The sequence below is a fragment of the Arachis stenosperma genome, chromosome 10 (genome assembly GCF_014773155.1).
Source record: "Arachis stenosperma cultivar V10309 chromosome 10, arast.V10309.gnm1.PFL2, whole genome shotgun sequence".
NCBI lineage: Eukaryota > Viridiplantae > Streptophyta > Magnoliopsida > Fabales > Fabaceae > Arachis > Arachis stenosperma.
Window position 1 is genome coordinate 101,773,557 of NC_080386.1, and position 19,970 is coordinate 101,793,526.

General features: G+C 41.6%; 1 protein-coding gene and 1 non-coding gene across 2 annotated transcripts; both read left to right on the top strand.

Annotated features, from left to right (window-relative positions):
- The first annotated feature begins 10,920 nt into the window (after positions 1-10,920).
- On the top strand, positions 10,921-11,667 carry LOC130957401 (uncharacterized). Its single transcript, XM_057884261.1, has one exon. The coding sequence runs from the start codon at positions 10,921-10,923 to the stop codon at positions 11,665-11,667; it is 747 nt and encodes a 248-aa protein (XP_057740244.1).
- A 7,911-nt stretch (positions 11,668-19,578) lies between these two features.
- On the top strand, positions 19,579-19,686 carry LOC130959775 (small nucleolar RNA R71). The gene has a single exon (XR_009078842.1). It is a non-coding gene; the product is annotated as a small nucleolar RNA R71 (small nucleolar RNA).
- The last annotated feature ends 284 nt before the right edge of the window (positions 19,687-19,970 follow it).

Genomic DNA, 19,970 nt, shown 5'->3' on the forward strand with positions numbered 1-19,970 from the left:
CACCAAACTTAAATTGTTGCTTGTCCCCAAGCAACTGAAAATCAAAATAGGATAAAAAGAAGAGAATATACTATAGACTCCAAAATATCAAAGAAACATAGCTCCAATTAGATGAGCGGGACTAGTAGCTTTTTGCCTCCGAACAGTTTTGGCATCTCACTCTATCCTTTGAAGTTCAGAATGATTGGCATCTATAAGAACTCAGAACTCAGATATTGTTATTGATTCTCCTAGTTAAGTACATTGATTCTTGAACATAGCTAGTGTATGAGTCTTGGCTGTGGCCCAAAGCACTCTGTCTTCCAGTATTACCACCGGATACATACATGCCACAGACACATAATTGGGTGAACCTTTTTAGATTGTGACTCAGCTTTGCTAAAGTCCCCAATTAGAGGTGTCCAGGGTTCTTAAGCACACTCTTTTTGCTTTGATTCACAACTTTATTTCTTTCTTTTTCTTTCTTTTTCTTCTCTTTTTTTTTCGAAATTTTTTTTTTTTGTGTTCACTGCTTTTTCTTGCTTCAAGAATCAATTTGATGATTTTTCAGATCCTCAATAACAGTTCTCTTTCTCCTCATTCTTTCAAGAGCCAACAATTTTAACATTCTCAAAACAACAAATTCAAAAGACATATGCACTGTTCAAGCATTCATTCTAAAAACAAAAAGTATTGTCACCACATCAAGCTAATTCAACTAGTTTCAGAGATAAATTTCGAAATCCTGTACTTCTTGTTCTTTTGTGATTAAAACATTTTTCATTTAAGAGAGGTGATGGATTCATAGGACAATCATAACTTTAAGGCATAGACACTAAGACACTAATGATCATAAGACACAAACATGGATAAACATAAAGCACTAAAATTCGAAAAACAGAAAAATAAAGAACAAGGAGATTAAAGAACGGGTCCACCTTAGTGATGGCGGCTCTTTCTTTCTCTTGAAGATCCTATGGAGTGCTTGAGCTCCTCAATGTCTCTTCCTTGTCTTTGTTGCTCCTCTCTCATGATCCTTTGATCTTCTCTAATTTCATGGAGGAGGATGGCATGTTCTTGGTGTTCCACCCTTAGTTGTCCCAAATTCTCCTAGAGAGGTGTTCAGTTGCTCCCAATAGTCTTGTGGAGGAAAGTGCATCCCTTGAGATATCTCAGGGATCTCATGATGAGAGGGGTCTCTTGTTTGATCCATCTTCTTCTTAGTGATGGGCTTGAGGTCATGCCTTCTCAGTTGAACTGGCTTTGGATGCCATAAATGGTTATGGAAAAACAAAAAGCAATGCTTTTACCACACCAAACTTAAAAGGTTTGCTCGTCCTCGAGCAAAAGAAGAAAGAAGAGAGTAGAAGAAAAAGAAATGGAGGAGAGGGAGATGGCTTTGTGGTTAGGCCAAAAGGGGAAGAAGTAGTGGTTTGAATTTGGATGATGAGGTAAGTGGGGTTTTATGGAGGTGAGTGGTGAAGAGAGAGATGGGATTTGATAGGTGAGGGGTTTGTGGGGATCCTGTGGGGTCCACAGATCCTTAGGTGTCAAGGAAAAGTCATCCCTGCACCAAATGGCATCAAAAATCACGTTTTGAGCCAATTCTGGCGTTAAACGCCGGGCTGGTGCCCATTTCTGGCGTTTAACGCCAGGTTCTTGCCCTTTCCTGGCGTTTAATGCCAGTCTGGTGCCCCTTTCTGGCGTTAAACGCCCAGAATGGTGCCAGACTGGGCGTTAAACGCCCAACTGCTAGCCTCACTGGCGTTTAAACGCCAGTGAGTTCTTCCTCCAGGGTGTGCTGTTTTTCTTCCTGTTTTTCATTCTGTTTTTGCTTTTTCAATTGATTTTGTGACTTCTCATGATCATCAACCTACAAAAAACATAAAATAACAAAAGAAAATAGTTAATTATAAAACATTGGGTTGCCTCCCAACAAGCGCTTCTTTAATGTCAGTAGCTTGACAGTGAGCCCTCATGGAGCCTCACGGAGGCTTAGAGCAATGTTGGAACCTCCCAACACCAAACTTAGAGTTTGAATGTGGGGGTTCAACACCAAACTTAGAAGTTGGTGGTGGCCTCCCAACACCAAACTTAGAGTTTGACTGTGGGGGCTCTGTTTGACTCTGTTTTGAGAGAAGCTCTTCATGCTTCCTCTCCATGGTTACAGAAGGAGAACCTTTATAGTCTGCACTGTCTGCAAGCCACGGAACTTCCTGAATAGCAAACAATTGCTCATCCGGAAAGGTTTCAGAGATCTCAGTAGGAGGGAGGGATGCTCCTGCTACTGGTTCTATCCTTGACAGGTGATCAGCTACTTGATTCTCTGTCCCTTTTCTGTCTCTTATTTCTATATCAAACTCTTGCAGAAGCAACACCCATCTTATGAGCCTGGGCTTTGAATCCTGCTTTGTGAGTAGATATTTAAGAGCAGCATGGTCAGTGTACACAATCACTTTTGATCCTACTAAATAAGATCTGAACTTGTCAATGGCATAAACCACTGCAAGTAACTCCTTTTCTGTGGTTGTGTAGTTCTTCTGTGCATCATTTAGGATACGGCTGCCATAATAAATGACGTGCAGAAGCTTACCATGCCTTTGTCCCAATACTGCACCAATGGCATGGTCACTGGCATCACACATTAGATCAAATGGTAATCTCCAGTCTGGTGCAGAGATGACTGGTGCTGTGACCAGCTTAGCTTTCAGGGTCTCAAACGCCTGCAGACACTCCTTATCAAAGATAAATGGCGTGTCAGCAGCTAGCAGATTACTCAGAGGTTTGGCAATTTTTGAAAAATCCTTTATAAACCTTCTGTAGAATCCTGCATGCCCCAGAAAGCTTCTGATTGCCTTAAAATTAGTAGGTGGAGGTAATTTTTCAATTACTTCAATTTTAGCTTGATCCACCTCTATTCCCTTGTTTGAAATTTTATGCCCAAGGACAATCCCTTCAGTCACCATAAAGTGACATTTTTCCCAGTTTAAAACTAGGTTGGTCTCTTGGCATCTTTTCAGAACAAGTGCTAGATGGTTAAGGCAGGAGCTGAATGAGTCTCCAAACACTGAAAAGTCATCCATGAAGACTTCCAGAAATTTCTCTACCATATCTGAGAAGATAGAGAGCATGCACCTCTGAAAGGTTGCAGGTGCATTACACAGACCAAAAGGCATCCTTCTGTAGGCAAATACTCCAGAAGGACATGTAAATGTTGTTTTCTCTTGGTCCTGAGGATCTACTGCAATTTGGTTGTAACCTGAGTAGCCGTCCAAAAAGCAGTAGTATTCATGACCTGCTAGTCTCTCTAGCATCTGGTCTATGAATGGTAAAGGAAAATGATCCTTTCTGGTGACTGTATTGAGCCTTCTGTAGTCAATACACATACGCCACCCTGTAACTGTTCTTGTAGGAACCAGTTCATTCTTTTCATTATGAACCACTGTTATGCCTCCCTTTTTGGGGACAACATGGACAGGGCTCACCCAGGGGCTATCAGAAATAGGATAAATAATCCCAGCCTCTAGTAATTTAGTGACCTCTTTCTGCACCACCTCCTTCATGGCTGGATTTAGCCTCCTCTGTGGTTGGACCACTGGTTTGGCATTATCCTCCAATAGGATCTTGTGCATGCATCTAGCTGGGCTAATGCCCTTAAGATCACTTATGGACCACCCAAGAGCTGTCTTGTGTGTCCTTAGCACTTGAATCAGTGCTTCCTCTTCCTGTGGATTTAATGCAGAGCTTATAATCACTGGAAAAGTGTCACCCTCTCCCAGAAATGCATATTTCAGGGATGGTGGTAGAGGTTTGAGTTCAGGTTTGGGAGGTTTATTCTCCTCCTGAGGAATTTTCGAAAATCCCTTTGCCTCCTCTAGTTCTTCTTGATCAGGTTGAGCATCTTTGAAGATGTCCTCAAGCTCTGATTCTAGGCTTTCAGTCATATTGATCTCTTCTACCAGAGAATCAATAATGTCAACGTCCATGCAGTCATCTGGTGTGTCTGGATGCTGCATAGCTTTCACAGCATTCAACTTGAACTCATCCTCATTGACTCTCAGGGTTACTTCCCCTTTGTGTACATCAATGAGAGTTCGTCCAGTTGCTAGGAAAGGTCTTCCTAGAATGAGAGTTGCACTTTTGTGCTCCTCCATTTCCAGCACCACAAAGTCAGTTGGAAAGGCAAATGGCCCAACCTTGACAATCATGTCCTCTATTATGCCTGATGGGTGTTTAATGGAGCCATCAGCAAGTTGGAGGCATATCCTGGTTGGTTTGACTTCTCCAGCCAACCCAAGCTTTCTGATAGTGGATGCAGGTATTAGATTGATGCTTGCTCCAAGATCACATAGAGCTGTCTTGGTGCAAACACCTTCTAATGTGCATGGTATCATAAAGCTTCCAGGATCTTGAAGCTTTTCTGGTAAGCTTTTCAGAATGACTGCACTGCATTCTTCAGTGAGAAACACTTTTTCAGTTTCTCTCCAATCCTTCTTATGACTTAAGATTTCTTTCATGAACTTAGCATAAGAAGGTATTTGCTCAAGTGCCTCTGCAAACAGAATCTTTATTTCAAGAGTCCTTAGATAGTCTGCAAAGCGGGCAAATTGCTTATCCTGTTCCGCTTTGCGGAGTTTCTGAGGATAAGGCATCTTGGCTTGATATTCCTCAACCTTAGATGCTACAGGTTTATTCCTTACAGAAGTGGTTGAAGAAGCCTTGTTAGAGGGATAATTATCAGCACTCTCAGGTGCCTGATTTTCCTTGGGCGTTTGGACGCCAGGAATGGGTGAAGGTTGGGCGTTTAACGCCAACTTTTTCCCCTTTTCTGGCGTTTGAACGCCAGAACTGGGCAAGGAATGGGCGTTTAACGCCAACTTTCCTCCCCTTTCTGGCGTTTGAACGCCAATATTCCTCTCTGGGCTCTTACTATCCTCAGAGGGATTTTGAACAGTGGTTTGGTTGTCCTCTGTCATTTGTTTCTTATTTGGATTTTTGCTCTTTTGAGCAGTGTTATTCAAGTTCTTCCCACTCCTCAATTGAATTGCTTGACACTCCTCTGTTATCTGTTTAGATATTTGCTGTTTTGCTTGATTCAACTGTAGTTCTATGCTCTTATTAGCAAATTTAGTTTCATGGAGCATCTCTTTAAATTCTGCTAACTGTTCTGTCATCAGGAGTAGTTGTTGATTAAGCTCCATTATCTGTTCTTGAGGATTAGAGTCAGTGACTAATGCCATGACTTCCTCCTTTGGAACGAACTCATTGCTAGAATATAAGTATTGGTTTCTAGCAACAGTGTCTATAAGCTCTTGAGCTTCTTCAATTGTCTTCCTCATGTGTATAGATCCACCGGCTGAGTGGTCTAAAGACATCTGAGCTTTTTCTGTAAGCCCATAGTAGAAAATGTCTAACTGTACCCACTCTGAAAACATTTCAGAGGGACATTTTCTAAGCATACCTCTATACCTCTCCCAGGCATTGTAAAGGGATTCATTATCCTCTTGTTTAAAGCCTTGGATGTCCAGCCTTAGCTGTGTCATCCTCTTTGGAGGGTAAAAATGATTCAGGAATTTGTCTGACAACTGTTTCCATGTCTTTATGCTTGCTGTAGGTTGGTTATTTAACCACCTTTTAGCTTGATCTTTTACAGCAAATGGAAACAGTAATAGTCTGTAGACATCCTGATCTACCTCTTTATCATGTACTGTGTCAGCAATTCGTAAGAATTGTGCCAGAAACTCAGTAGGTTCTTCCTGTGGAAGACCGGAATACTGGCAATTTTGCTGCACTATGATAATGAGTTGAGGATTTAGCTCAAAGCTGCTTGCTTTGATGGGAGGTATACAGATGCTACTCCCATATGCAGCTGTAATGGGGTTAGCATATGACCCCAGAGTCCTCTTGGACTGATTAATCCCACTTAAGTCCATAATGGACAAAAGGGAAATGATAATGATTGCAAAGAGATAAATTTTGTTTATTTTTATTTATTATTTTTTTTGAAATAACCGAAAAAAATTAAAATGAAATAAAATAAAAAAAATTCGAAAATCAAAAGGAAAATGAAATCAAAGCAAATTGAGAACTGAATCAATTAGTAAAAAAAAAGATTTTGAAAACAGCAATTAAAAAGATATGATTGAAAAATTTTTATGAAAAAGATTTGATTTTTTTTAAAAGAGGAAAGAGAAAAACACAAAGAGACACCAAACTTAAAATTTTTAGAAATCAAAAAGGGACTAAGAACATGCAAAAATCGAAAATTTTAAAAGAAAAATAAAAGCATGCAATTGACATCAAACTTAGAATATGAAACTAGACTCAACTAAAAGACTCTAAACCAACAAAAATAGTCCTAATCTAAGCAACAAGATAAGCCGTCAGTTGTCCAAACTCGAACAATCCCCGGCAACGGCGCCAAAAACATGGTGCACGAAATTGCAATCACACTTTTGCAATCCCGCACAACTAACCAGCAAGTGCACTGGGTCGTCCAAGTAATACCTTGCGTGAGCAAGGGTCGATCCCACGGAGATTGTCGGCTTGAAGCAAGCTATGGTTATCTTGTAAATCTTAGTCAGGATATCAGAAATTATCAGGATTTAGTGTAAAAAGCAAAAGAACATGAAATGGTTACTTGTATTGCAGTAATGGAGAATAGGCTGAGGTTTGGAGATGCTCCATCTTCTGAATCTCTGCTTTCCTACTGTCTTCTTCTTCAAACACGCAAGTCTCCTTCCATGGCAAGCTGTGTGTAGGGTTTCACCGTTGTCAGTGCCTACCTCCCATCCTCTCAGTGAAAGCGATTGCATATGCTCTGTCACAGCATAGCGGAATTCATCTGTCGGTTCTCAATCAGGCCGGAATAGAATCCAGTGATTCTTTTGCGTCTGTCACTAACGCCCCGCCTTCAGGAGTTTGAAGCACGTCACAGTCATCCAGTCATTGAATCCTACTCAGAATACCACAGACAAGGTTTAGACCTTCCGGATTCTCTTGAATGCCGCCATCAGTTCTAGCTTATACCACGAAGATTCCGATTAAAGAACCCAAGAGATATCTACTTAATCTAAGATAGAACGGAGGTGGTCGTCAGTCACACGTTCATAGTTGAGAATATGATGAGTGTCACGGATCATCACATTCATCCGGGTTAAGAGCAAGTGATATCTTAGAATGGAAGCAAGCATGATTGAATAAGAAACAGTAGTAATTGCATTAATCCATCAAGACACAGCAGAGCTCCTCACCCCCAACCATGGGGTTTAGAGGCTCATACTGTGGAAAGAAACGTGTAAGAAATGTTATGAGGTCATAAGGTCCAGATACAATGTCAAAAGATCCTATAAATAGTAAACTAGTGTCCTAAGGTTTACAGAAATGAGTAAATGACAGAAAAATCCACTTCCGGGCCCACTTGATGTGTGCTTGGGCTGAGCAATGAAGGAATTTCGTGTAGAGACCTTTTCTGGAGTTAAACGCCAGCTTTCATGCCAGTTTGGGCGTTTAACTCCAATTTTTATGCCAGTTCCGGCGTTTAACGCTGGAATTTCTGTAGGTGACTTTGAGCGCCGGTTTGGGCCATCAAATCTTGGGCAAAGTATGAACTATTATATATTGCTGGAAAGCCCAGGATGTCTACTTTCCAATGCCGTTGAGAGCGCGCCAATTGGGCTTCTGTAGCTCCAGAAAATCCACTTCGAGTGCAGGGAGGTCAGAATCCAACAGCATCTGCAGTCCTTTTTGGTCTCTGGATCAGATTTTTGCTCAGGACCCTCAATTTCAGTCAGAAAATACCTGAAATCACAGAAAAACACACAAACTCATAGTAAAGTCCAGAAAAATGAATTTTAATTAAAAACTAATAAAAATATACTAAAAACTAACTAAAAGATACTAAAAACATACTAAAAACAATGCCAAAAAGCATACAAATTATCCGCTCATCATTAACAAATATAGTGCAAGCAAAACACCAAATCATCAAATCTCTTGCTTCTTGGCTCCAATAAAGGCTCGTCTTAGCTGCTCTTGATACGTGTGTGCCTCCTCTTTACGTTCTTATCCCAGCGTTGCAATATATATTTCAATGCCACTTTATCTACTCGCTCAAAACTTAAGGCACTAAAAAAGTGACGGTACAATATACCCCTTGACTCAAATAGTAAGCATTGGCATTTTACTTCACATGATATCGCATTGTATATAACAACAAACTTGTTGAACGTTGAGTTAGAAACTTGTTTTATAACTTCATATGTCGTAAAACCTAGAGCAGACTGCGTTGAACTTGTGCTGCAATTCACCTTTCTTCTAAATTGTGCTTGAACTTTCCTAAACTTCTCGTGAGTATACACATGCTAAAATTGAGTCTCTATTGATTATTTTGTTGCACATGGTATGACAGTATGAAAATATGCGGCATCTAATTCTCTTTCTCTTTGCTCTCTGCTTCCTAGGCAATTATCATATTGCTTCACAAATTGAATCAAGGAGCTATTGCGTGTAATAAACTTGTTTTAAAAAGCATGCATGCTCTCGCTCCTTTGTGTGCTTCTCATCCCGGCCTAAAAGTGGTGATGAAGATAAATTGGAATCTATAAATGACGATCTTCAAATAGCTCTGCAAATGAACTGAAAATAGACACAAAATGAACCAAAAGTTATACCCGTTTTTACCAAAAAAATAAGAACAATTAATTTGAATGAAGCTACGGTTACCTGAAAGCCACTTGTTGCCTCAAACACCATACTTCATGAGAAAATCATTCCAATTCCTATCAAATGCATCTTTTGTAAACGAGTTCCAAACAACATGACTCATCTCTTGTTCAATTTCTTCGTGTCTCTTATAGCCATTTAATTTATGTGGAATCTTCTTCACAATATGGCAAATACACCACCTGCGAATTGTTATGGCATACAAGTCTCAATAACCCTTTGCATCGATGCACATTGATCGGTAAGAATCCCTTTTGGTGTCTTTCTTCCAATGCAATAAAGTCAACATTCAAATAACCATTTGAATGACTAAATATCCTCATTTTTCATCAAAGCACATCCAAAAAGTGTTGTATGACCATGGTGATTCACACCCATAAAAGAACCAAAAACCAGATTGTACCTACAGTGGACACTAGAAGGAAAATCCGTTATGAACCGAAACTAGTTATGCGTATGAACTGGATATTATATCACAATGAATAGAAACTAGAACACAAAAATTACCTGTTTGTGTTGTAAATTGTATCAAATGAAAATTCAAAATATTCATACGCAGTCCTACTTCTTGCATCAGCCTAAAATGCATTTTTTATAGGGTGATCAACTTCAAGATTAAGCTCAAAAAAGAAATTTTGATTCTTTTCTTTCATTTTTAATAAGTACTTCCCAAATTTTTTAGCATCATCTTGTTCAGAAATATTCTATACTTCCCTTGTAATGTAATTTTTCACATCTTTTTAAATAAAAATTAGTTCACGATGAGCACCCACTGCTGCTATAAATAACTTATATATTTTACTCAGTCTAATTTTGACTTTCTCATTATTTTCAATGGTACGACGCACAAACATGCTTAGCTCCATGTGTTGTTTAAGCATCCCTGCTCAATCTGGACAGTAAGGATGTGAATGATTTAGAACAACTTTAGAAATGATCCAAAGACCAACGTCCTTCAATATATGCACATAAATTCTGGCTGGGCAGTTTATTTCTACTGAGGGGTTTGTCTCCATAGTTGGAGATATCTTGGATTTTTATTTTCTCTCTCTACTACAGGTAATTAATTGATTCTTTATTTCATCTCCCTTCTAAGTAGTGTTCCATATTTTCATAGAAAAACCATCAAGTTTGGAATAATCTTTATAGAACTTTCTAGCTTCTTCAAGTTTCTTAAAAGTCATCCCAACCTTTGGAACAAACTATTTATCGACAACACACCTAGACTGTAAAATGAATCGAAATATTATCACAACACCAATGTGCAATAATAAATGAATTGAAAAATGTGCATTTTATAAATTCAGAAACTCCTGCATTCTATCCAAATTCAAATTCATAAATGTTCATACCCTGGACCGAGCTGAACGGTCCAGGTTGGATGAGGACAAAATGGCTGACCTCTTGTAAGGTTGGTCGTCATCGACCTCTTCCTAAAGAGCTTGGCCAAATCATCATAGAGGCCTAAGCAGGCTCAAAGCAAAGGATCGCAGCCTACTTGAAGGCAGCTGGCCAAAAGATAAGTGATCTCACCCACAAAAGATAAGATAAGATAACTAACTTATCTCAAGGAAGGTCATTCCATACTACTATAAATATACTGGAGCACCCAGGTATAACTCATACTCCAATTCAACAAAAAAAACCTGCTTAAAGCCCATGCTGACTTAAGCTTCAGAGTCTCTTGCAGGTACCACCCCCTCCGGTGATCAAGGACCAGCAACCCCTCAAGCTCCAACAAGTCAGGCACGGAAGCTCCGATCACACCAGAAGATCTCGTCCGAGATCGACCTCAACGTTTTAGGTAACCCTCGAAACATTGGCGCCGTCGCCGGGAAACTTGGAAGTCATCCCATCACCATGGCAAACAACCCTACCAACGACCTAAATTCCAGATTGGAAGAAGGAACGCCACCCAAAAACACGGATGCCACACCAACCTCCCTAAAGGACACACACCAACCCAAGGGAGACAAACAACCTCAAAACTCAGAAATCTTAGATGCCATCCGTGAACAGTAGGATCATCTCAAACAACTCGAACAAGAGGCCAAACATCAGTGAGAGGCCGAGAGAAACCTCCGGAGAGAAACAAGACGGCGTCGAGAGCTGGAGGACAAGCTCCTAAAGCTCGAAGCCGACCTCAAAACTAAGACCACTCGACCCAATCACGAGGATAGCCCTTACAAGGACCAAGACCCGTTCACAAAAGAGATCATGAAAGCTAAAGTCCCAAAAGACTTCAAAGCCCCCGACATAACCCCGTACGATGGTACGTCTGATCCGAGTCACCATCTCAGCAATTTTAGAAGTCAGATGTATCTCACAGATGCCTCAGATGCAATCCATTACAAAGCCTTCCCAACCACCTTGACCAAGACGGCAATAAAGTGGTTCGACAGCTTGGCACCAAGGTCGATAACAAGCTTTGATGACCTCGCCAAGAAATTCTTAGCTAGATTCTCCATCCAGAAAGACAAAGCCAAGCATGCTCCAAGCCTGCTAGGGATTAAGCAAGGAGATCGGAAAAGCCTCCGTAGTTACATGGAAAGATTCAATAAAACGTGCCTAGACATACAAAATCTTCCAACAGAAGCAGCCATCATGGGTCTCATCAATGGCCTACGAGAAGGACCCTTTAGTCACTCCATATCTAAAAAGTATCCAACATCTCTCAACGAGGTTCAAGAATGGGTGGAAAAATACATTAATATGGAGGAGAACTCCCGATTAGGAGAAACCTCAAAGACCGGATTCTCCTACCCACCTCGGGACAAGGATAAAGAGTCCAGGAAGAAATACCTACCCACTGAGAAACCTAGAAAGTACCACAACTACACCCCTCTTCGGGTGTCTCTTGTGGACGTTTACTGGGAGATATGCAATACTGAGAAGACCACATCGCCTCGCCCGATTAAACACGAGAGAGGAGAAAGTCAGACAGAGTATTGCGAATACCACTGAATCTACGGGTATCCTACCAACGAGTGCTACGACCTAAAGAATATCATAGAAAAATTGGCACGAGAAGGGTGATTAGATCGGTTCTTAGCCAATAGAGCAGATGAACTGAAAAAGAGAAGAATGGATAAAGAGGTTGGACGAGTTGAACGTCCCCATTACACCCCTGAGAGACATGTTCACATGATAAATGGAGGATTCGCAGGAGGAGGGATCTTTAAGTCATCCCGTAAAAGACACCTTAAAGAGGTGTATCATGTCAAAGGAGGGGACAGGTCACCCGACCTCCCCACTATTACCTTCACTCAAGAAGACGCCACAGGCATCATCCTGGGGCATGATGACCCCGTGGTCATTACCATCATACTCGCCAACGCTAATCTCCACCGAACGTTGGTAGACCAAGGAAGCTCCTGCAGATATCCTATTCAAATCCGCCTTTGACAAGCTCGGCCTACAAGAGAAATAGCTCAGAGCATATCTAAATAGCTTGTTCAGACTCGGAGGCTCCCCAATCCAACCACTTGGGTACATCCCACTGGACACAACATTTGGAAAAGGAACACGATCTAGAGCGCTGAGCATAGACTACATCGTAGTCGACGTGAACTCCGCATATAACGCCCTTATTGGTCGGACAATGTTAAATCAGCTCGCCGCGGTAGTCTCTACTCCACACCTATGCATGAAGTTCCCAACTACAGAAGGGATCACTACCATAAAGGGGGCCCAAAAACTCGTGCGACGCTGTTACAACGAAAGTCTGAACCTCAAAGGCGACCACAAAGGAAAGGAAACCAATATTATAGAACTCGGGGGTGTCCGAGCTCGCAAGAAACTCCGCCCTCAACCGGAAGGTGAGACCGAAGAAGTTCAAATCGGAGACACTTGAGACAAAACAACAAACATAGGGGCGAATCTACGAGGAGTCTTAAAGGAGCTGCTAACAAAGCTCCTAAGGGATAATTCTGACCTCTTTGCATGGAAGGCCACCGACATGCCCGGTATTGATCACGGACTAATGTGTCATAAGTTAGCCGTATATCCTGGGTCTCGGCCAGTGCAACAAAAGCATAGAAAGCTCGGCCCGGAGAGGTCGCAAGTTGTAGAGGAGCAGGTACAAGCCTTGCTGGAGGCAGGGTTCATAAGGGAGGTAAAGTACCCATTATGGCTAGCCAAAAAAGATCTCTACCCAAAAGATCCCTACCCACTCCCGAATATAGACACACTAGTCGATGCTTCATCAGGGTATAAGTACCTCTCCTTCATGAACCCGTACTCGGGATACAATCAAATCCCAATGTATCAACCCGACCAGGAGAAAATCTCATTCTTAACCCCAAGAGTAAACTACTGCTACATAATCATGCCCTTCGGACTTAAGAACGTAGGGGCTACATACCATAGATTGATGAACAAAGTTTTCACCAATCACATTAGGAAGCTGATGGAGGTTTATGTAGATGACATGATGGTAAAGACACAAAGAGAGGAAACATTGTTATCCGACCTCACTGAGGTGTTCGACACCATAAGAAAGCATGAGATGAGACTCAATCCCACGAAGTGCACCTTCCCGGTAAGCTGGAAAATTCTTGGGCTTCATGCTCACTCAAAGAGGGATCAAAGCAATCCCGGATAAATGCTGGACAATACTTAGCATGAAAAGTCTGACCTGTGTCAAAGAAGTCCAGCAGCTCAGCGGAAGACTAGCAGCCCTATCTAGATTTCTAGCTCGATCGGCCTTAAGATCCCTTCCCTTCTATGCAACATTAAGGAAGGAAAAGAGGTTCGAGTGGACCCCAGAATGCGAACAAGCCTTCCAGGATTCCAAAAAATTCTTGGGGCAATCACCCATCCTTACTTGACCATGGGAAGGTGAAGAACCAAACCTATACCTCGCCGTAGGAAGTCGGGCAATAGCTTCAGCACTAGTCAGAGAAGACGAAAATGGGCAACAACCCATCTACTTTATTAGTAAGGCTCTACAAGGGTCTGAATTGAACTATCAAAAGATAGAGAAGTTCGCCTACGCTCTTATACTCACTTCTCGGTGACTCCAACCATACTTTCAAGCTCACACCATCCGAGTACAGACCAACCAACCCATAGAAGGTATCTTACAGAAAACAGACCTAGCTAGAAGAATCCTACAATACGCAGGCGAGTTATCCGAATTCGACCTTAAATACAAAGCTCGAACAGATATCAAATTTCAGTACTTAGCCGACTTCATCGCAGAGTACATTGACACCCAAGGCACCCCTGGTGCGCGAAATTGTGAACAATACTTTTCACAACTCTCATAATCCTCGGTCATGAACTTCAAAAACTTGGTAGCTCAATTCCATGGCATTACACAACTTCGCACAACTAACCAGCAAGTGCACTGGGTCGTCCAAGTAATAAACCTTACGCGAGTAAGGGTCGATCCCACGGAGATTGTTAGTATGAAGCAAGCTATGGTCATCTTGTAAATCTTAGTCAGGCAGACTCAAATGTATAATGGTGATAAACGCATAAAACATAAAGATAAAGATAGAGATACTTATGTAATTCATTGGTAGGAACTTCAGATAAGCGCATGAAGATGCTTTCCCTTCCGTCTCTCTGCTTTCCTACTGTCTTCATCCAATCCTTCTTATTCCTTTCCATGGCAAGCTCGTGTACGGTTTCACCGTTGTCAATGGCTACCTCCCATTCTCTCAGTGAAAACGTTTGCCTATGCTCTGTCACAGCATGGGGTAATCAGCTGTCGGTTCTCGGTCAGGCCGGAATAGAATCCATCGATTCTTTTGCGTCTGTCACTAACGCCCCGCCTGCTAGGAGTTTGAAGCACGTCACAGTCATTCAATCATTGAATCCTACTCAGAATACCACAGACAAGGTTAGACCTTCCGGATTCTCTTGAATGCTGCCATCAGTTCTTGCCTATACCACGAAGACTCTGATCTCACGGAATGGCTGGCTCGTTTGTCAGGCGAGCACTCGGTTGTCAGGCGATCAACCATGCATCGTGCAATCAGGAATCCAAGAGATATTCACTAGAGCCTTGGTTGCTTGTAGAACAAAAGTGGTTGTCAGTCACCTTGTTCATAAGTGAGAATGATGATGAGTGTCACGGGTCATCACATTCATCAAGTTGAAGAACAAGTGATATCTTAGAACAAGAACAAGCGGAATTGAATGGAAGAACAATAGTAATTGCATTAATACTCGAGGTACAGCAGAGCTCCACACCTTAATCTATGGTGTGTAAAAACTCCACCGTTGAAAATACATAAGAACAAGGTCTAGGCATGGCCGAATGGCCAGCCTCCCAAAGAGGGTTCAATCATCAAAGCATGATCAAAAGATTTTATGATTGAAAGATTAAAATACAATAGTAAAAGGTCCTACTTATAGAAAACTAGTAGCCTAGGGTGTACGGAGATGAGTAAATGACATAAAAATCCACTTCCGGGCCCACTTGGTGTGTTCTTGGGCTGAGCAATGAAGCAATTTCATGTAGAGACTCTTCTTGGAGTTAAACGCCAGCTTTTATGCCAGTTTGGGCGTTTAACTCCCATTTTGGTGCCAGTTCCGGCGTTTAACGCTGGGATTTCTGAGGGTGACTTTGGACGCCGGTTTGGGCCATCAAATCTTGGGCAAAGTATGGACTATCATATATTGCTGGAAAGCCCAGGATGTCTACTTTCCAACGCCGTTGAGAGCGCGCCAATTGGGCTTCTGTAGCTCCAGAAAATCCACTTCGAGTGCAGGGAGGTCAGAATCCAACAGCATCTGCAGTCCTTTTCAGTCTCTGAATCAGATTTTTGCTCAGGTCCCTCAATTTCAGCCAGAAAATACCTGAAATCACAGAAAAACACACAAACTCATAGTAAAGTCCAGAAAAATGAATTTTAACTAAAAACTAATAAAAATATACTAAAAACTAACTAGATCATACCAAAAACATACTAAAAACAATGCCAAAAAGCGTACAAATTATCCGCTCATCACAACACCAAACTTAAATTGTTGCTTGTCCTCAAGCAACTGAAAATCAAATAAGATAAAAAGAAGAGAATATACTATAGACTCCAAATTATCAATGAAACTTAGCTCCACATTAGATGAGCGGGACTAGTAGCTTTTTGCCTCCGAACTGTTTTGGCATCTCACTTTATCCTTTGAAATTCAGAATGATTAGCTTCTTTAGGAACTCAGAATCCAGATAGTGTTATTGATTCTCCTAGTTAAGTATGATGATTCTTGAACACAGCTACTTATTGAGTCTTGGCTGGGGCCCAAAGCACTCTGTCTTCCAGTATTACCACCGGATACATACATGCCACAGACACATAATTGGGTGAACCTTTTCAGATTGTGACTCAGCTTTGCTAGAGTCCCCAATTAGAGGTGTCCAGGGTTCTTAAGCACACTCTTTTTGCCTTGGATCACAACTTTATTTCTTTCTTTTTCTTTCTTTTTCTCTTTCTCCTCTTTTTTTTCGTTTTTTTTTTGTATTCACTGCTTTTTCTTGCTTCAAGAATCATTTTTATGATTTTTCAGATCCTCAGTAACATGTCTCCTTTTTCATCATTCTTTCAAGAGCCAACAATTTTAACATTCATGAACAACAAATTCAAAAGACATATGCACTGTTTAAGCATACATTCAGAAAACAAAAAGTATTGTCACCACATCAAACTAATTAAGCTAGTTTTAAAGATGAATTCGAAATCCTGTACTTCTTGTTCTTTTGTAATAAAAACAGTTTTCTTTTAAGAAAGGTGATGGATTCATAGGACATTCATAACTTTAAGGCATAGACACTAAGACACTAATGATCATAAGACACAAACATGGACAAACATAAGCATAAAAAAATTCGAAAAACAGAAGAATAAAGAACAAGGAGATTAAAGAACGGGTCCACCTTAGTGATGGCGGCTTGTTCTTCCTCTTGAAGGTCTTATGGAGTGCTTGAGCTCCTCAATGTTTCTTCCTTGTCTTTGTTGCTCCTCTCTCATGATTCTTTGATCTTCTCTAATTTCATGGAGGAGAATGGAGTGTTCTTGGTGCTCCACCCTTAGTTGTCCCATGTTGGAACTCAATTCTCCTAGGGAGGTGTTCAGTTGCTCCCAATAGTTTTGTGGAGGAAGGTGCATCCCTTGAGGCATCTCAGGGATCTCATGATGAGAGGGGTCTCTTGTTTGCTCCATCCTTTTCTTAGTGATGGGCTTGAGGTCATGCCTTCTCAGTTGAACCGGCTTCCCTCTTGAATCTCTCTTTCATTGAGCGTCCTCTTCACAAATGTTTATGAGGACTTGGTCCAACCTTTAATCAAAGTTAACCCTTCTTCATTGCCACAACTTCGTAGAAGTGGTCTTGATGCACCCTTGAGATGAATCTCTCCATCTCCCATGACTCGGAGGTGGAAGCTTTTGCCTTCCCTTTCCTCTTTCTAGAGGTTTCTCCAGCCTTGGATGCCATGAATGGTTATGGAAAAACAAAAAGCAATGCTTTTACCACACCAAACTTAAAAGGTTTGCTCGTCCTCGAGCAAAAGAAGAAAGAAGAGAGTAGAAGAAGAAGAAATGAGGAAGAAGGGAATGGATTTGTGTTCGGCCAAAGAGGGGGAGAAGTGGTGTTTTATGAAGGATGGATGTGAGTGGTGAAGAAAAAGATGGGATTTGATAGGTGGGGGTTTTTGGGAGAGAGGTGTTGAGGTGATTGGTGAATGGGTGAAGAAGAGAGAGGGTGGTGGGGTTGGTGGGGATCCTGTGGGGTCCACAGATCCTTAGGTGTCAAGGAAAAGTCATCCCTGCACCAAATGGCATGCAAAATCACGTTTTGAGCCATTTCTGGCGTTAAATGCCGGGCTGATGCCCATTCCTGGCGTTTAACGCCAGGTTCTTGCCCTTTTCTGGCGTTTAACGCCAGTCTGGTGCCCCTTTCTGGCGTTAAACGCCCAGAATGGTGCCAGACTGGGCGTTAAACGCCCAACTGCTACTCTTACTGGCGTTTAAACGCCAGCAAGCTCTCCTCCAGGGTGTGCTATTTTTCTTTCTGTTTTTCATTCTGTTTTTGCTTTTTTCATTGATTTTGTGACTTCTCATGATCATCAACCTACAAAAAACATAAAATAACAAAAGAAAATAGTCAAAATATAATATTGGGTTGCCTCCCAACAAGCGCTTCTTTAATGTCATTAGCTTGACAGAGGACTCTCATGGAGCCTCACATTTTCTCAGAGCAAAGTTGGAACCTCCCAACACCAAACTTAGGGTTTGAATGTGGGGGTTCAACACCAAACTTAGAGTTTGGTTGTGGCCTCTCAACACCAAACTTAAAGTTTGACTGTGGGGGCTCTGGCTGACTCTGATTTGAGAGAAGCTCTTCATGCTTCCTCTCCATGGTGACAGAGGGATATCCTTGAGCCTTAAACACAAATGATTCTTTATTCACTTGAATGATCAGTTCGCCTCTATCAACATCAATCACAGCCTTTGCTGTGGCTAGGAAGGGTCTGCCAAGGATGATGGTTTCATCCATGCACTTCCCAGTCTCTAGGACTATGAAATCAGCAGGGATGTAATGGTTTTCAATCTTCACCAAAACATCCTCTACAAGTCCATGAGCTTGTTTTCTTGAGTTGTCTGCCATCTCTAATGAGATTCTTGCAGCTTGCACCTCAAAGATCCCTAGCTTCTCCATTACAGAGAGAGGCATGAGGTTTACACTTGACCCTAAGTCACACAGAGCCTTCTTGAAGGTCATGGTGCCTATGGTACAAGGTATTGAAAACTTCCCAGGATCTTGTCTCTTTTGAGGTAATTCCTGCCTAGACAAGTCATCCAGTTCTTTGGTGAGCAACGGAGGTTCATTCTCCCAAGTCTCATTTCCAAATAACTTGTCATTTAGCTTCATGATTGCTCCAAGGTATTTAGCAACTTGCCCTTTAGTGACATACTCATCCTCTTCAGAGGAAGAATACTCATCAGAGCTCATGAAAGGCAGAAGTAAGTCCAATGGAATCTCTATGGTCTCATTTTGAGCCTCAGATTCCCATGGTTCCTCATTGGGAAACTCATTGGAGGTCAGTGCACGCCCATTGAGGTCTTCCTCAGTGGCGTTCACTTCCTCTCCTTTCTCTCCAAATTCGGCCATGTTGATGGCCTTGCACTCTCCTTTTGGATTTTCTTCTGTGTTGCTTGGGAGAGTACTAGGAGGGAATTCAGTAATTTTCTTGCTCAGCTGTCCCACTTGTGCCTCCAAATTCCTAATGGAGGACCTTGTTTCAGTCATGAAACTTTGAGTGGTTTTGATTAGATCAGAGACCATGGTTGCTAAGTCAGAGTGGCTCTGCTTAGAACTCTCTGTCTGTTGCTGAGAAGATGATGGAAAAGGCTTGCCATTGCTAAACCTATTTCTTCCACCATTATTGTTGTTGAAACCTTGTTGAGGTCTCTCTTGATTCTTCCATGAGAAATTTGGGTGATTTCTCCATGAAGAATTATAGGTGTTTCCATAGGGTTCTCCTAGGTAATTCACCTCTTCCATTGAAGGGTTCTCAGGATTATATGCTTCTTCTTCAGATGAAGCATCCTTAGTACTGCTTGGTGCATTTTGCATTCCAGACAGACTTTGAGAAATCAAATTGACTTGTTGAGTCAATATTTTATTCTGAGCCAATATGGCATTCAGAGTATCAATCTCAAGAACTCCTTTCTTCTGATTTGTCCCATTGTTCACAGGATTCCTTTCAGAAGTGTACATGAATTGGTTATTTGCAACCATTTCAATTAGCTCTTGAGCTTCTGCAGGCGTCTTCTTCAGATGAAGAGATCCTCCAGCAGAGCTATCCAAAGACATCTTGGATAGTTCAGAGAGACCATCATAGAAAATACCTATGATGCTCCATTCAGAAAGCATGTCAGAAGGACATTTTCTGATCAATTGTTTGTATCTTTCCCAAGCTTCATAGAGGGATTCTCCATTCTTCTGTCTGAAGGTTTGGACTTCCACTCTAAGCTTACTCAATTTTTGAGGTGGAAAGAATTTTGCCAAGAAGGCATTGACTAGCTTTTCCCATAAGTCCAGGCTTTCTTTAGGTTGTGAGTCCAACCATGTCCTAGCTCTGTCTCTTACAGCAAAAGGGAATAGCATAAGTCTGTAGACCTCAGGGTCAACCCCATTAGTCTTGACAGTGTCACAGATTTGCAAGAATTCAGCTAAAAACTGATGAGGATCTTCCAATGGAAGTCCATGAAACTTGCAATTCTGTTGCATTAGAGAAACTAATTGAGGCTTAAGCTCAA